General features: G+C 41.9%; 1 protein-coding gene across 2 annotated transcripts in view; it reads left to right on the top strand.

Moving 5' to 3' along the window:
- LOC111864996 (sestrin homolog) overlaps positions 1-16,952 on the top strand; it is a 600,436-nt gene that overhangs the window by 54,035 nt on the left and 529,449 nt on the right. For both annotated transcript variants that reach the window (XM_023852668.2, XM_023852667.2), the window contains one exon: positions 11,945-12,010. In XM_023852668.2, the coding sequence (XP_023708436.1) occupies positions 11,945-12,010 (66 nt within the window). The remainder of the gene's footprint in view (positions 1-11,944; positions 12,011-16,952) is intronic.

Below are 16,952 nucleotides of genomic sequence, written 5' to 3'. Positions count from 1 at the left end.
ATATTCTGTTCCTTCTATATATTCCGCTAGGTTTGTGGTTTATTATTATTATTATTATTATTATTATTAAACGTTCGAGAACAGGGTGTTGAGAATATTTGGACCGAAGAAAGATGAAGTGACAGGAGGTTGGAGAAAACTTCATAATGAGGAGCTTAATATCTTGTACTCTTCTCCAAGTATAATTAGAATGATCAACTCAAGGAGGATGAGGTGCGCAGGGCATGTAGCACGAATGGGGGAGACGAGGAATGTATATAGGATATTGGTGGGAAAGCCAAAAGGAAAGAGATCACTGGGAAGACCAAGGCGTAGGTGGGTAGACAATATTAAAATGTATCTTAGAGAGATAGGATGGGATGGTATGGATTGAACTGATCTGGCTCAGGATAGGGAGCAGTGGAGGTCTCTTGTGAACACGGTAATGAACCTTCGGGTTCCATAAAATGCTCGGAAATTCTTGAGTAGCTGCACAATTGGCGGCTCCTCAAGAAGGGCTCAGCTCCATGAGTAAGTAAGTATTATATATGAACTTTCACGATCGAATCACGTAGCGTGAATATATGTTTGTAATATAAGTTTGTGTGACGGTTAATCTCAAGCCGTGAATTATAAACAGGATGCAGTCTTGTAAAAAGAAAATTTTAAACATACTGTAGTGTCATTAATTACATATATGTATATATTTAGTTAATGGTCAATGAAGGTGACTTATGACATTAAAGGACAGCAGTTGCGATTTCGCTCACCAATGCTCGGTATCTGAGTGACGTAAAACCGAAATGTTGTTCCCTGCAACTACGTGGCTCGTCCTGGCGGGCCGCCATGGTAGCCTTGTGCTTCTTTAAGGGGGGAATACCTCTTCAGATTCAAGGGAAATCTACTAGAGAGACCTGCGCAGTGACGAGGTTGGTAATTTGTGCTCTTCACGAAATACGAATAGTATTGCGACATTATTGCTTGGTCAATTGCGAGACAAACACGTTTCCGCGGCAACAAGACACGCACGCAACGATAGAACTGTTATATACAACGTTTTCTATGTGGTCCGTTCGAAGTCTATATAGCCTGACTAGACCACATTAACGCCTACACTTTCACTTTACTCTTACCAGAAGGACGAGCGGGCAAAGCCTGGGAACCTTCTTATAATCGATGCTCTTTCTTTCTTTCTTTCTTTCTTTCTTCTTTCTCTCTCTCTCTCTCTCTCATATAAGACAGTCGGTTTCGCAATGTGACTTTGACTTTGACTTGAGTTGGGAGAGCGAGCGGTGAGTTGTGAGTTGGCAGCTAGCCGGTATTGACGTAAGCACGAGAGCAGAAGAATCACCATTGTTGAGAACCGTAACCGAGCAACGGCTAGTTAAGACTATAACAGACTCAGCGTATGCAATAGTGAATTGTTATGTGTGTAGTTTAGCGATAGCATTGTAGTTCCCTGTAGTTAAAGAGTTATAAGCATTCAATAAACCCAGTTATGAGTCCAAACCCCGTGTCTAATCACTAGGACGTGACAGGATTAAAAGGATCGTATCAAAGAAGATGAGATGGGCGGCCATGTAACACGAATAGGATAGATCAGAAATGCATATGTCGGATGATACTAGCAAAATAGATCTTAACGGAACGGAATGTGAGGATCTGGACTGGTTTCAAGTGGCTCTGGATAAGGCCCATTGGGCGGGGTCTTATGAATGCGCTAATGAACGCTTGGATTCCGTATAAGACATCGAAATTGTAGAACAGCTGAGCGACTGTTAGCTGCTCAAGAAGGACTCTATTTCGTGCATCTGATCAGGCGTATTAAATCGGATATTACAGGTCTTGACAGATGTTTTATTTGTATCCGCTAATTACAACGAGTGCTTCTGTATCTTATCGTTACATGTACTGTAGATCGGTATGTCACAATGAGATATGTTGTACGCGTACTTAATGTCCGCGCAGTAATTATTTATTTATTATATTTTTTTAGGAAACAATAAAAATTGATTTCAGCATTATAACATCTAATAGTCATTGTAAGAATGTTTCTTTCGCTTCTGGTTTACGTCATAAATAGAGGATTTTACGGAATGTGTTTGTTCTGTGTACTTACCAGCCGTTACCATCCGTAGCAACCTTGACAGTGCAGCATAACGTAAGGTAGTGTCATAACCAACAAGAATCTCTATAGTTATATCATAAACGTGAGGCTTTTATAGAGTAGTTGGTCATAAAACGCTTATGAAGGATACTGAGATATAAGCGAGGCACTATGCTACAAGCCGGAAGGTCGCTGGTTCAAGTCCCGATGAGGTTATTGGATTTTTTTCCAATTGACCTAATCCTTCCAGCCGCACTATGGCCCTGGGGTCGACTCAGCCTCTAACAGAAATGAGTACCATGAATAGTCTTGGAATATTCTTGGGGGTAAAGGGCGGCCGGCGCGCTAGGCTAACAGCCTTACCGCCATCTGTGAGCCGATTGTCTAGAATATGTGGGAACCTCAACATCTCACAAACCTATGGGCGTCCACGGCCTGTTACAGCGATAGCTTTACTTTTTTTTTTTTTTTTGCTGAGATATAAGACAAAATAGTCTGTTGAAAGTCAAGTTTCGGAGGAACATATCGCCTCCATCTTCAGTGTTTAAGAGTAAATCAAGCAAGAAACCAATATAAAGTAATGTTATATTTTAGCGTCCTGTTGCACTGATTCATGTCCATGATGTGTATTTATGCTAGCCGTCTTACAGTGCACACAATTTCACCTTTCTCTTCACTTTTACACTACATGTTTCGTCACTAATGTGCCATCTTCAGGTGTGTCTCTATGCACGTCAAACTACTGCACTGCATGCCATGACGTCTCAATCATAAAATGACTAAAATGTGTATTCGTCATGTATAACAATAAATTCTAAATACTAAAAAATTTTCAGGATTCGTCATCCATACGTCGTATCTCAAATACGCGAACCAAGTCAGTCCTCCTCTGTGGGAGGACTCTTCCTACACTCATGTGTGTATTGTGCTCTGTGTTGTGTCTTGCTCCTGTGACTGCGTGCGTTGTACGCTATACACAGTCGGTTGGACTCCTTAGACGGGGATCAGCCCATCGTAAGGCCGCTACCTACACACGGAACAACACAAACACAGATTTAACGCACATAGACATCCTTGCTTCGAGTGAGATTCGAAACCAAATTGGCTGGATCTCCAATATCAGTTATGCTTATCGAGTTTAATGAGTAGCGGCAATATACAGTGCTGGTATATAAAATTGAAACTAATTGCATTGAGATTCTGAAGATGGAATAGCATTTCTTAATAACTAAGATAACATAATGTAGATTTATATTAATAGTAACAAATCTTAACATTCTGTAGTTCTGTATATTTTGTTGATTATAGGATATGTAATAATGAGGAATGATGTGCCTTCTGTAAATATTCTGAGGTATTAAAAAATTTAACTCTTTAATTTTGGTCTGCCTTCTATCGGTTACGGGTAGTGGGGCTCACATAGTTCATTGAGATGAGGAACAGTTACTGACGTAAATACTCTTGTTCTTAATGCGAAAATGGTAAAGCTATCCCTGTAACAGGCCATGGAGACCCATACGGTTGTGAGACGTCGAGGCTCCCACATTTTCTCTAGACAATCGGTTCACAGATGTCGGTGAGGTTGTTAGCCTTACGCGCCCTCCGCCCTTTACCCTCATTTCTGTAAGGGGCTTAGTCGACCCCATGGTCATAGTGCGGCTAGAAGGTTTAAGCAATTTGAAAAAAATTCAATGACCTCATCGGGAATCGAACGCGCAACCTTCCGACTTGTAGCATAATGTCTCGGCCAACTACGTTACCGCGTGCTCCCGATCTTGATTCATATATGTTATTTAAATTGCAGTAAACTTCCCTGATTCAAGGATTCTTATCGTCTGAACGCTTCTGGTGTTCTTCGCAAGGGTTTTGGAAATGTGAAATGTATTGTTTGCCTTATAGCAGAAATTACGAGGTATGAATGGTTACTGGAATGGAGCCAGACTTTTTAATAAATGTACTTTGAGGTTATGGAAGGTTAATGGCTGACAACAGGTGTCGACACCTCGCCCAGTGGCGCAGTCTGTCGGTGCGAGCCAAGAGCTCCCCGAAATTGGGTGTGATGGAACATTGCCATGTCAGCCTTCATAATACAGGATTCCAGATTTGAAATATCCTGCCTCCTCTATGAATGTAAGAACAGATTTCAATATCATGTCATGTTATTGAAAATAATTCTAGGTGTGGAATGTTCAGTCGCCCTTGTGAATGGAATTCCAGGCTTGGAATATTGTGTCAGCTTTGTGATTGCGATTCTAGATCTGTTATATCGTGTCATATTTGTGATTGGAATTCCATATGTGTAAATATCCCGTCAGATTTATGGATGGTATTCCAGACTCACAAGTATAACATCAGTTGAATGCGACTACTTCTTTCATGTTTGAGCAGAACAGTGCCATTGAGGAAGCCACACATATTATAGCATGGGGACAGGAATCAATGAATATATGAAATTGTATTGGAACATGTAAAGGAAACAGGCCGTGTAGGAGATCACTGCTTAACGATCGATTGATTGATGGACCTATAGTTTGCTGAACTGTAGAGGCTACTAGTTGCTCGCAGTTAAAAAAAAGAAAAATTAATAGTAATTCACTCACAAATTTAACAACTCCTGAACTACTCACAATTATTATTCGCCTCGCATTATATAGACTTGGGTCAGAGCTCACGGAAAACACGTGTCACGTGTCAGAATGCATGTTTATTGGCTCGTTACCCAGCACTTGACGTGGCCGGATCACACAGAAAACACATCTTCTATTGTCAGAATGCATGTTTATCGGGCCTTTGCCCAGGACTGGGCATGGCTCCGACACGTAGAAAACACTTCTTCCAATACCTTTTCTATTGTTGCGTGCAAATATTTCCGGCGTTGCCTAGAAATGGGTGTACATGTCACAATATAAATGTTAACGATTCTTTGTGCTACGTACAAACGCTTATGCTACGGATTTAGGAAGAAATCGTCTGGAGAACTAAACTGAATCGTATGGAGACGCAACTTTATTTGAGAAACAGCTGGATCCGTGAGGTTTTTTTTTTCTGTCTTTTCCATGGTAGTTATTTGAATCGGTCCCAACTCCCGATAAACGTTATGTACCATTTTATACTTACGTCACGAATCTTCTTCTTCACGGAAGACAAGTCAGAGACTTATTTGATGGCCTGAAAATATACAAAGAGGTTGTCAAGGGAGACGACAGTAGAAGGAAATTGCTTTCGCGGAAGGTGCTTCAGGTATAGGCTGATGGCTGTTTTGCCGGGCTTCTTACCAGCGTTGCTATGGTTTCAACATATAGTGACGGAAGACGTGCAATATCCAGCAATTATAGTTATAAAGGCCTCCCTAATATACAGGATGATTTTAAATTATTATCGGGGTTTCCGACAATAATTTAGAATCAGGTTGTATATTTTACAAGAAAACAATCTGCGTGTTACGTACTGTGTCAGAGATGAGACTTCTGCTGGTACCACTGTTTGCAGATTCTATCTATATTTATATCTTGTAGCCGCTTAACGATACAGTGCAATTCTAAATTATTGGCGGAAACCCCGACAATAATTGAGTATAGCAACTTGCTATGAGCCGGACGACCAAGGGCTCGGAGTTCGAGATCCGGTAGGGTAAAGAATTTTCACTTTTCCGTCTTGTTCAGAAATGCTCTGGGGACCACCCAACCTCATATTCGATGCATACCAGGGGCTCTTTCCCCCGGGGTAAATTGGCCGGGTCGTGAAGCTGACCACTCACCTTCACCTAATTCCGAGTCCAAGAAAACTTGGATGTATACATCCACTCCCCCATATGCCTTCATGGCGTAGTGCTTAATTAGCTAAGCTCATACCTTTTAACCTGACAATAATTTAGAATCATCCTGTGTATACCAGTTAGTCTTTCCAAATGTAGATGTAGGAAGAGCTTACGGCTCCTACTATCCCATAAATATTTCTATCTTATATTGAAGAGGCTAGATTCATAAATAAGACAGTGTTCTAGCTTTGTGGAACATTTCAACTGGTATTTAATTTACAACACCTACAATTTACGGACCATAAACTAAAATTTCGTTTCTTCACATTATGTAATTTTTTAATCTACTTGAATCCAATCTACGTCTTCACACCCGATTTCTTAAAAGCTACATTTATCCTTCCGCCAAAGGCTTGTCCTGCCATGTGATATCTTCCCTTTAGTTTCCTCGAAGTTTCTTTACATTTCTAATTTCCTCCGTGCTACTATATGTTACGCCCTGTATCGCTAATAGAGAACTCTTGTACGTCACACAATTCTGATGGCCATTATATCGGTCAAACTAGAACCACAGTTGTGGTCGAACCTTTTCATCAGCATATTAAGGGCCATCGACCGCCCCTGTGGTCTAGTGGTCAGAGTTCCTGGCTACAGATCCAGAGTTCTTGGGTTCGATTCCCGGCGCTACCAGATTTTCTGGGTCTGAAACGGGGTCCGCTCAGCCTCGTGAGGACAGTTGAGGAGCTATTTCAAGGAAATAGCGGTTCCGGTCTAGAAAACCGAGATTAACGGCAGTGGGGATCCGTTGCGCTGACCATATGACACCCTCTTTCCGCTAAAATTGGCTATAACTTCGCCAACAAGCGGCGTTCGCTCGGTCGGTATAGTTCGCTTGCGGATTGCAAGCCACGGAGTTTGTTTTGTTTATTAAGGGTCATTGATCGATATATTCGATTTGTACGTTAATATTTATTTTTATGCTATGTAGTATATGAAAATATATGTAAACAAGATTAATAGATTTAGTTCTTCGCTGTCACAAACAAAAGTTCCTGCCAGTATTACTAATAATACTGAACTTTTCTGTGTTTACACAGTTTTCCGCAACCAAAAGACATATTTTCCGCCCCTCCAGAGCTCTCGATCGAAAAGTTTTTCCTGATTGAGGTTTCTGCTTTGCATGCTGTCACTGATCCCATCCTTGCTTATGTTGGCCGGTCTGCGCGCCTCCTTATCCCCTCACAGAACCAAACCTTCACTGCGCACCTTACACGAATGGTTCTTATTCGTACTCTTGCTTTAAACATATTTTCTGATTGGTCCAGTCTGACTAACATGTTGGTAATTTCGTCCCTTTCTCTGCTTCTTAAAGACATTGGCATTAATTTTTATTGCTAGATTCGAAAGGGTTCTGACGATGGTGGATAACACACAGAATTACTGGGTTTTGGGGCTTTTTCAACATCCAGTTTCCGAAACGTCGTGTTTTCTACTTCCTAGAATTCGGGACGATGGAAAAAGTCCAAAATCCCAGTAATTATATGGATTAATTTTTATATATAATGTTTATTTTTGCTTGACCATGTTCAAATTCCCGTCATTTGGTGACAATTCCAAGTAATACAGCTCTGTAGCAATATCCCATGTAATTAGGAAGGGGGTTGAGGCCACTAAACTTGATATGTTGCGGAATTGTACTTTTTAATACTTTGTATCTTCTACCATGCCTCAAGAATTGTAATCTCAGGGTTCAAGGATGTGCAGACGTTTCATTCCGTGAACTGTTAGAAGCATGACTGATGAGAACCCTACATCTTAAATTACAGGTTCCATTCAGCTTGTTAGTTGGTGTGCTATGTAGTTTACCCCATTTATGATGTTCAAGTAAAGGAATTTTAAGTACAGGGAATAATTGCTTGGGAATTGTACTTTTAGTTTGTGAACTCTGAACGCGGCCTTAAAATGTTCGGATACGTGGATTGAAAAGTGTTTTTTTGAAAGGCTAATATTTTGTTAATAATTAATGATCGATAATTGATGTGTTTTGGTTGTTTCTAAGGCCATAGATTTATGTGCATGACATGTTGAGTTTCGTGAAGGTATTCTGATGATGCAACACACATTAGTAGAGCTTTTGATCCACGGAGTAGTTAAATCGTACAGAGTACAAATGCTATCCGAGCCAGGATATCGGTGAGCTACGTGGCTGGATGATCGGAATTCGATTCTCGGAAAGGGTAAGATATTTTACTCTACTCCACGGCGTCCAGACCGACTCTGGAACACACTACTCATCTCCATCTATTGCCGAGGTTAAGGATGATAGAGCTGTACCTCATACGCCGTAATAAAAGAACTCCGTGGCCTATAGTCCGTAAGCAAACTATACCGACGGAGCGACCGCCGCTTGTCGGCGAAGTTAGTGCCAACTTTTGTGGATAGAGGGTATCGCGTGATCAGCGCAACGGATCCCCACGGCCGTTAATCTCGGTTTTCTAGACCGGAGCCGCTATTTCCTTGACATTGCTCCTCAGTTATCCTCACGAGGCTGAGTGGATCCCGTTACAGGCCCATTACTTCTCAGAAAATCTGGTAGCGCCGGGAATCGAATCCGAACATCTGGATCTGTAGGCAGGAACTCTGGCCACTAGACCACAGAGGCTGTCTAATGATGATAAATTGTGTACAGCCATACTGATTCCATACTTTTCCCTCGAGATGTTTATTAGATGTGTGAAAATAAATGAAAAATTGAAACGGAATATTTAGCAAGTACTTTTCGTAAATTCTTTTCTATAAATAAGACTTGCTATAAAAAAAACGTTATCATATTGTCACGTGTATGAGTGTGACTACACACTGGATTTGGATTGATCACAGGATTTATTGGACTCTTTGATACAGCACGTGACTACACTTTACAGTTCTACACTAGAGTCCACAGTCACGTCTTCACTAGCCGTTGTTTGGTAGGACGGTATCCTAAATATCATACAGAAAGGGGCTACGAATAGTTGTCACGTTTAATTTATGAGTTCAGCCTTCCAGAAGATAATGGTTAAATGTGCACAAAAAGAAGTAGCGATTAAACAGTATTGTCGCACGTCACATGACATTTCATTGTTCTTTGAAACCTTCGAATGCAGACCTAGAAAAACAACAGATAGTTTGCCTATAGACTTTTAAAAGAACTCAATATTTCTAAATAAAGGAAAACTGCACCTCTGATGTGTAAGTTGTTTGTTCGTGAACGTTGTCAGAGCAAAATACGTTTTTTATCTATCATAAAACCCAACATGAAGCGGTTTGAAGATAATGTAGCTATAAAGTCACTGTTTTGTTACTTGTCGCAGGTTAGTTCCAGAAAATAACTAGGCTTTATAGTTCCGGAAAAAAAAACCCGACTTAGCATTACAGGTATGTAACGTTGCAGTGTATTTATGGTAACTGCAGTGCGCACGTGTACATACAAGCATTCATACAAAAGCCTTGCATATATATGTCTTGTTCATTACTTCTCCATGCATTTGAAATTGTATCTGAAATACAAACGAGAGGATTATTTTCGTAATTTGAAGGACGTTCTAAACTTAGGAAATCTGCCCACCCCTTGCTGAAGTTAATACGGTAATTCAGTGGACAGAACACACAGACTAGTATACACATACTCCCCGTGGCTAGTACATCAATTTCCAAAATTATGGATAGGATAGCCTGAAAGGCAGACTCACGATCATGACGTCGCCACTATGCTTTCATTTCTTGCACATCGTCTTTGCTCCACATCCATTAATCATCCTGTCATTCACTTTATATAACCTCGATACTCACAGCATCGTTAAATAGTCAACCACACATATACAGTTCAATAGGCCGTACAACTTAATTTAAGAAAAGGCAGCTCGGAGAACGGCTACTGAGCTTCTCTTTGTGTTGTCATGTTGTATTCATTGCCCCGTCTTCTTGTGGCTTACAGAGTAATCGATTACTTAAGGCCGCGCCATAGCTCAAGCGATTACTCGCTGGCATCCCATCGCGGCGGCCCGGGTTCGATCCCGGGTCTGGTCTAGTGGGATTTTTAGTGGACAAAGTGGCGCTGGGGCGGGTTTTCTCCGAGTACTTCGGTACTGCAAATCTTCATTCCACCAATTACTCCACAATCACCCTCACCTATCATCTGGGGCTGGTACAATAGGCCAGAAGCGACCGCAGTACAAGGGACTTAGTCCCACCCCACTAGGAATAAAAAAAATCGATTACTTTGTCTACTTGGCAAAATCCGAGTGTCATAGCTATTGAAAATGATTTGGGTGATAAGAAATTAGTGTATTTTCGAAGTGGTTACAGATGTAAACATGAAACAGCTTGGAAACGATATGGATACTCATGAAGTTTATCTAAAGATTTTCTATACGTGCTACATTAATTACTCCATAAACGTCAACGAAATATTCTAATTCTTCGCATGTGCGCGCGCAACTGTGACTTCGACAGTGGCTGTGGCCTGTGAAATTCGTTATCGAAGCTGCCGAAGGGACTGTGACATTAGAGGATTGCGTACCTAGTCTTTCGTATTTCCCCCCTAAGTAGAAGTTGCCTGGAGTGAAGTCCGGCGATTTGGAGGGCCAACGAATGATTCCTGCTCGTTCTGTCATAAGCAGCATTTTGTCTAAAGGATTATCAACTCCGGACGGTGTAATTGATAAATACTTTTTCACCTTTTTAATCTTTCATCCTCAACATGTTTCGGTCGGAGCGACCATCTTCAGAACGACATGCAGAAACTACTATTACAATGTGATTGGTCAAATCAATACGTACGGACACTACCATTACAATGTCATGAATATAGAATATTAGCCTTTAACAATTACAACGATGTACGTGAATATGTTTAAATATTTATAAATTGTTATAATTAATTTATTTACAAGTATGGTCTAAGAAACGTTGTTAAATCTAGAACAAGTTTGGTTCGTGTCCTTTATACTGCTCCTCTTTAAAGGAAGGTAAGTGTCTACCGCGTCTTGGTTCCGTTGTTTGACGAACAGGACTCTTTAGTATCGTCCAGCTGTTCGGGCCGCGCTGTGTTGTTATACATATCAAGGACAAAAGATTAAAAAGGAGAAAAACATTTATCAGTCACACTGGACGGAGTTGATATTCTTTTAAGGTTCGGCCACACAGAGCGCTACGCTATGTTCGCTACGTACGCTGTATACACTCTGCGACGCAGGTAACATAGGGAATATAGCGTACATAGCGTACGGAAGTCTGTGTGGCCAGTCACATTGGCAATAAAAGGAGATATTTTTCTGTTCGTATAGCGAACATAGCGTACGTAGCGTACGGAAGCCTGTGTGGCCAGTCACATTGGCAATAAAAGGAGATATTTTTCTGTTCGTATAGCGAACATAGCGTACGTAGCGCTCTGTATGGCCGAACCTTTATAGTACTATTGCTAGTGTGACGGACCAGGATGAACCAAGTCAACATTTTGCCCTTTTCACGTGAGACACCGTTTTCCTTTCACAGTGATCGGAGCTCCATTTGCGGCCGGTATGCTACAATCATTGTTGCCAGCGAAAACGTAACGAGTTTCCTTTGCTGTTTTCAAGTTGTTTCATGTCTAAAATATACAAATTTTTTGTCAGCCAGGTCATCCGTAATAGCTTTTTTTTTATTGCTAGTGGGGTGGGACTAAGTCCCTTGTACTGCGGCTACTTTTGGCCTATTGTACCAGCCCAGATGATAGGTGAGGGTGATTGTTGAGGAATTGGTGGAATGAAGATTGGCAGTACCGAAGTACTCGGAGAAAACCCGCCCCAGCGCCACTTTGTTCTCCACAAATCCCACTTGATCAGACCCCGGGATCGAACCCGGGCCGCCGCGGTGGGAAGCCAGTGACTAACCGCTTGAGCTATGGCGCGGCCCTCCGAAACAGCTTTGTTTATTGTAATTTTCAACATACATTGCAACGTACATTATTTATCATGGCTTTGCCGAAAACAGATAATGATGCTGAAGTGTTCTGGTCGAATTGTTGTAATGTGAAGAGTGGCTTCTTCAGTATTGTAATGAACGTTATCGTCTGTTGGCAGGAAAGAGGGATGCCGGTCCCACACCCAACCATCCTTGGCCCCAGTGCCTACATTCCAGCGGAGGAGGTAAGTCCAATTGTACAACCGTTTGTAATAAGTTATTTCAGTTGACCGGCTGCTCGCAGTTTATTTTCAAACCTATTTTTTTGCAGGAAACTAATAAAAATGAATTACATGCTTCAAGTCACGCATGACTCATCTGATTTATGTTCTAGGGACATGCATAACGATCAGCTATTATAAATACCGTAGTTTTGTTAAGTGTTTTCAAGAGACAATGGCACCAACTCCGTTTTCGACATATTCACTACAGTTCTTAATATTTTTTTTCATTGGCGCTACAGCCCTCATTTGGGCCTAGGCCTACCTCCATGAAACTCTCCGTTCACCTCGGTTTTACTAGGTCTTAGACATACGGTAGGACTCCTTCGGCGCGTGATCAGCACGTCGCAAGGCCTCTACCTGTATACAAACACAGAAAAACGCACACAAGCATCCATGCCCTGAGTGGGATCCGAACCCACGATCCCGTCTTCCGAGCGAGCGAAGACAGTGCATGCCTTAGACCGCTCGGCTATCGTGACCGGCTGTAGTTCTTAATATTAGCGGTTCCTTTCCTTGTCAATAGAACAGGGCTGCCCAGCTCGAGTCCCTTCAATCTTGTGCGACTCTATTAAGAGGCAAATGTTTGTTTATAGAAACTTCGTGGCTTTAGTCCGCAAGCGAACTATACCGACCGAGCGACCGCCGCTTGTCGGCGAAGTTAGTGTCAACTTTAGCGGATAGAGAGTGTCGTGTGGTCAGCGCAACGGATCCCCACGGCCGTTAATTTCGGTTTTGTAGACCGGTTGTTTGTTTATGCTCTTATATAATTTATTTGTATTTTACTTACGACGTTGAAAGTAACTCAAATTATATAACGTCGAATGATTGAATGGTGGTGGTTAATGAATGGGAGAGGATGCAGAAAGACGCGATCTTGGCGTAATTTAAGGCCTTATCCTGCGTTTGCCTGAGACTCAGCCGAACGCGCAAAAAGACCTCAGTCAGGAAAGTCGATGTCCCTGTCGAGATACAGATCGACCTACATAACCTCCGTGGCCTTTAGTCCGCAAGCGAACTATACCGACCGAGCGACCGCCTCTTGTCGCCGAAGTCAGTGTCAACTTTAGTGGATAGAGGGTGTCGCGTGGTCACCGCAACGAATCCTCATGGCCGCTAATCTCGGTTTTCTAAACCGGAACCTCTATTTCCTTGAAATAGCCTGAGTTATCCTCACGAGGATGAGTGGACCCCGTTTCAAACCCACTACTTCTCAGAAAAATCTGGTAGCGCCGTGAATCGAACCCGGGACCTCTGGATCTGTACCCAGGAACTCTGACCACTAGACCACAGAGACGGTCATTCCACTTTCCGAAAACAGAAGCCAGAAGAGTTATCGCTTGAGCCATCGTGTTCGGTATAGTTACATATCAAAGGTGTACTTAAGGGCCGTTATGCTATTATTTAGCGGCACTGTTTCCGCCGCGATGTATGATGAATGGATGTAATTAATCGGAATGTATGTTAATGTGCTAATTAGTAGCCTCTTTACCGCATAATTCGCTTTGGGGAGACAGAAAAAATGGCGCTAAAAACCTCTGTCATGACTTCCAATATCCGCTGCCTCTCGCTCTTTCATGAGCGGATAGTTCTTTTGTTACTCTCCACGACCCCCTCTCTGGTCAAAATAGAGCTGTGATCTCGCCTTCTTTGCTGCAGTTTCTTTCAACTATCATATTTCTATTTTACGAAACGCATTTTTGCGGACCCCACATAATTCAGGACCCACAGGTTAATAACCAGAGCTCTAACTTATTGATTTACATCCCTTTGAGCAGTTAAAACAGCAATGGATTCTCTGAGGACCAATACGATATCTGTTCCATGATGTAGGTACAGAGCACAGATAATATTCTACCACTACAATTATTGATGGCATGCATGAACATTTTCAGTTACATTACGAAACAAATCTCGGACCGGTATCTACCCGCGAATCATAGACTGAGAAACTGTTCTGCAGTACGGTGATTCCAGCTCCGTGTTCCGCGCAACTGCGATTCCGTTACAGACAACGGCTTGCATTCAAACTGTGTGCTTCAAACAGAAGGCTCTAATACTTTGCTGTATTAGTTTGCATAAAGTTTATCGTTTGTTTCAGGTCTCTCTGTAGTCTTGCAGACTGTAGTAGCTTCAAACTTCATTATTATTTTACCCCAAGAAAGAGGTTTCATAATTCAATAATTACTCATAAATTACACGTTGTTTTCCTGCCGTTTAAGACAAATATTGTTGCTAATCCGCTCATTTCTTTTCTGCCATTTTGTACCTGCAGTTATTTATAAAATTTATCGAAACTTGTTGCTCTTCAAAAGCTGCGATATCACAGTCGGTATAGCGACTTGTTAGGGACTGGGCGACCGAAGGGTCGGAGTTCGAGTCCCGGTATGGCCAAGAATTTTCACTTCTCCATGTCGTCCATACGCCTTCTGTGGCCCACCCAGCCTCTTGTCCAATGGGTAGCAGGAGCTCTTTCCCCGGGGGCAAAGCGGCCAGGGCATGAAGCCGAGCAGTCATTTACAACTAGTTCCGAGGTCAAGAAAACGTGTATACATCCACTCCCTCATGCGTCTTCATGACGTGGTGCTTAATTAGTTAAGTACAGGAGAACTTGACCTTCGCTTTTAGCTATTCAGTTTTTGGCATAGGGTCTCCACTGTTCTATAGACAGAACGATGTATTTTCTGCTGTAGAATAGTGCTTGATGGTTACTCTTTGGGCGAGTTCTCTTACTTTATATTTTATGGGTCGTTAACATTTTTCATTGCTTTCTAATGCTCATGAGTCATCCAAGAGACCATTTCTTCCCACTTATTGCATGAGGCGTTTGGCATACTGTACCTGCGGTCTTAATGTCCAGTATTGAAATTGCTAATTTGCGAATAACATTAGCCACGTCGAAAATGACGTTTATTTGCAGACACCGCCTTGAAAATAAATTTATATTTCCACGTGGGTCTGTTGTGGTTGCAAAAGCAGATTCTGTTCAAACCTGAGATACAGTCTGACATTAACATTATATTAAAAACAATTAGAAGGAAATTATCAGAATTACGGGATTTTTTGACTTTGTTCAACAGAGTAAATGTCCTCCCTCCACCCTCATCAGAAGGCGGAAACAGATCCAGTTTCTGAAGCACTGAGTTCTCTAGTTTTCAGAATGCTGGATGTCGGACAAATCCAAAAACCTAGTAATTCTGAGTGTTAATACACCATCATCAGAACCCTTTAGAATATAGAAGATAATTGTGTTTGTAAACAAGATCTTATGATTCATATTTCCCTTTAATCGACTGCTAAGAGTAATACGTTATAAGGCCGCGCCATAGCTCAAGCGGTTAGTCGCTGGCTTCCCACCGCGGCGGCCCGGGTTCGATCCCGGGTCTGGTCAGTTGGGATTTGTGGTGGACAAAGTGGCGCTGGGGCAGGTTTTCTCCGAGTATTTCGGTTTCCCCTGCCAATCTTCATTCCACCAACTGCTCCACAGTCACCCTCACCTATCATCTGGGGCTGGTACAATAGGCCAGAAGTGGCCGCAGTACAAGGGACTTAGTCCCCCCCCACTAGCAATTAAAAAAATTAAATACGTTATAAATTAATAATTATCCCTAAAGAAACTTGGTATGAGGATATTGATTGCTTGCTGCCTGATTAATTCTCTTTTCTTGCTGGACATACTCTTCGACCGTGAAGATTGAGACAGAGATGTTTCTCCAAAATGTCGGTTGACTGTCACTGGAGTACACACTGTTATATCCCAGAAGATAGAAATCTTCATAATCACTTGCCTTGAAGACCTCAAATGCAACATGAATTTATCTGGCTCGGGATAAGATCCAATGATAGGAATTTGTAAATATGAAAACGAAATTTCGGGTTCCATGAGAGAAGGGAAATTTTCGAGTAGCTGAACTAGTTGCGGTTTCTGTAAGACTCAGCTCCATGGAATTACTCAATCGTTTGAGCTTCCCTGTGAATGACACCCACAAATATAGATCTTTCTACAGGAAGGAAACAGCCTCGAAACATTGTACTGTATTATTCTTAACTACAGATAAATTTGTAGGTAAAGGTAAACGGTAAAGCTATGCCTGTAACATGCCCTGGAGGCCAAAAGGGTTGTGAGACGTCGAGACTAACACATTTTCTCTAGACAGTCAGCTCACAGATAGCTGTGAGGTTTGTCAGCCTTACGCTCCAGCCGCTCTTAACCCCAAGGAAGATTCCTGGTACTCATTTCTGTTAGAGGCTGAGTCGACCCCGGGACATAGTGCGGCTGGAAGGATTAGGTGAATTGAAAAATCCAGTGACCTCATCGGAAACCGCGACTTTCCGGCTTGTAGCATAGTGCCTCAGGCTACTACACTACCGCGTGCCCCCAACGAGAAGGTAGAATGCGTGAAAAAATATAGAACTGTTGGAGAAGGAGACCTACAGGGATTTGCTACTGGTAAAGACATGGCTGCTCTCGTTAGTTATAAATCAGCTGGGAAAGTGGGACATTAATTCTGAATGAGCATCTAGACGCAAGTGAAACCTTTAGTGATGGACGTAAACAACATTTGAAACCGATTTCCTACTTGTTGCATTGAACACTCAAAGATATTCACTCTTTGAAACATGCAATTTCTTTAAATAGCATTTATTAAAAATTCAGGCTTTACTTCAAAGAAAAAACACCGCATCTTCTTCACAGATATGAGTAGATTGGTGTGTGTTAGGGAGTAAAGAACCTCATTACTCTGTAACCATCGACGTGTCAGGGATGAAACTCCGAACTTAGAGACCGAGAATGTGAAATAATCGTTATTTATTCAGATAATCATAGTTAATCCAGGAATATACGAGTATTTTCGTGTAAAATGGAGAATGTTTAATTACTAAAGTGGATGTGGTGGTGGTGGTG

The sequence above is a fragment of the Cryptotermes secundus genome, unplaced genomic scaffold, assembly GCF_002891405.2.
Source record: "Cryptotermes secundus unplaced genomic scaffold, Csec_1.0 scaffold209, whole genome shotgun sequence".
NCBI classification, from domain to species: domain Eukaryota; kingdom Metazoa; phylum Arthropoda; class Insecta; order Blattodea; family Kalotermitidae; genus Cryptotermes; species Cryptotermes secundus.
Note: the sequence above shows the minus strand (reverse complement) of the source record. Positions and strands in the feature narration are given on the sequence as shown.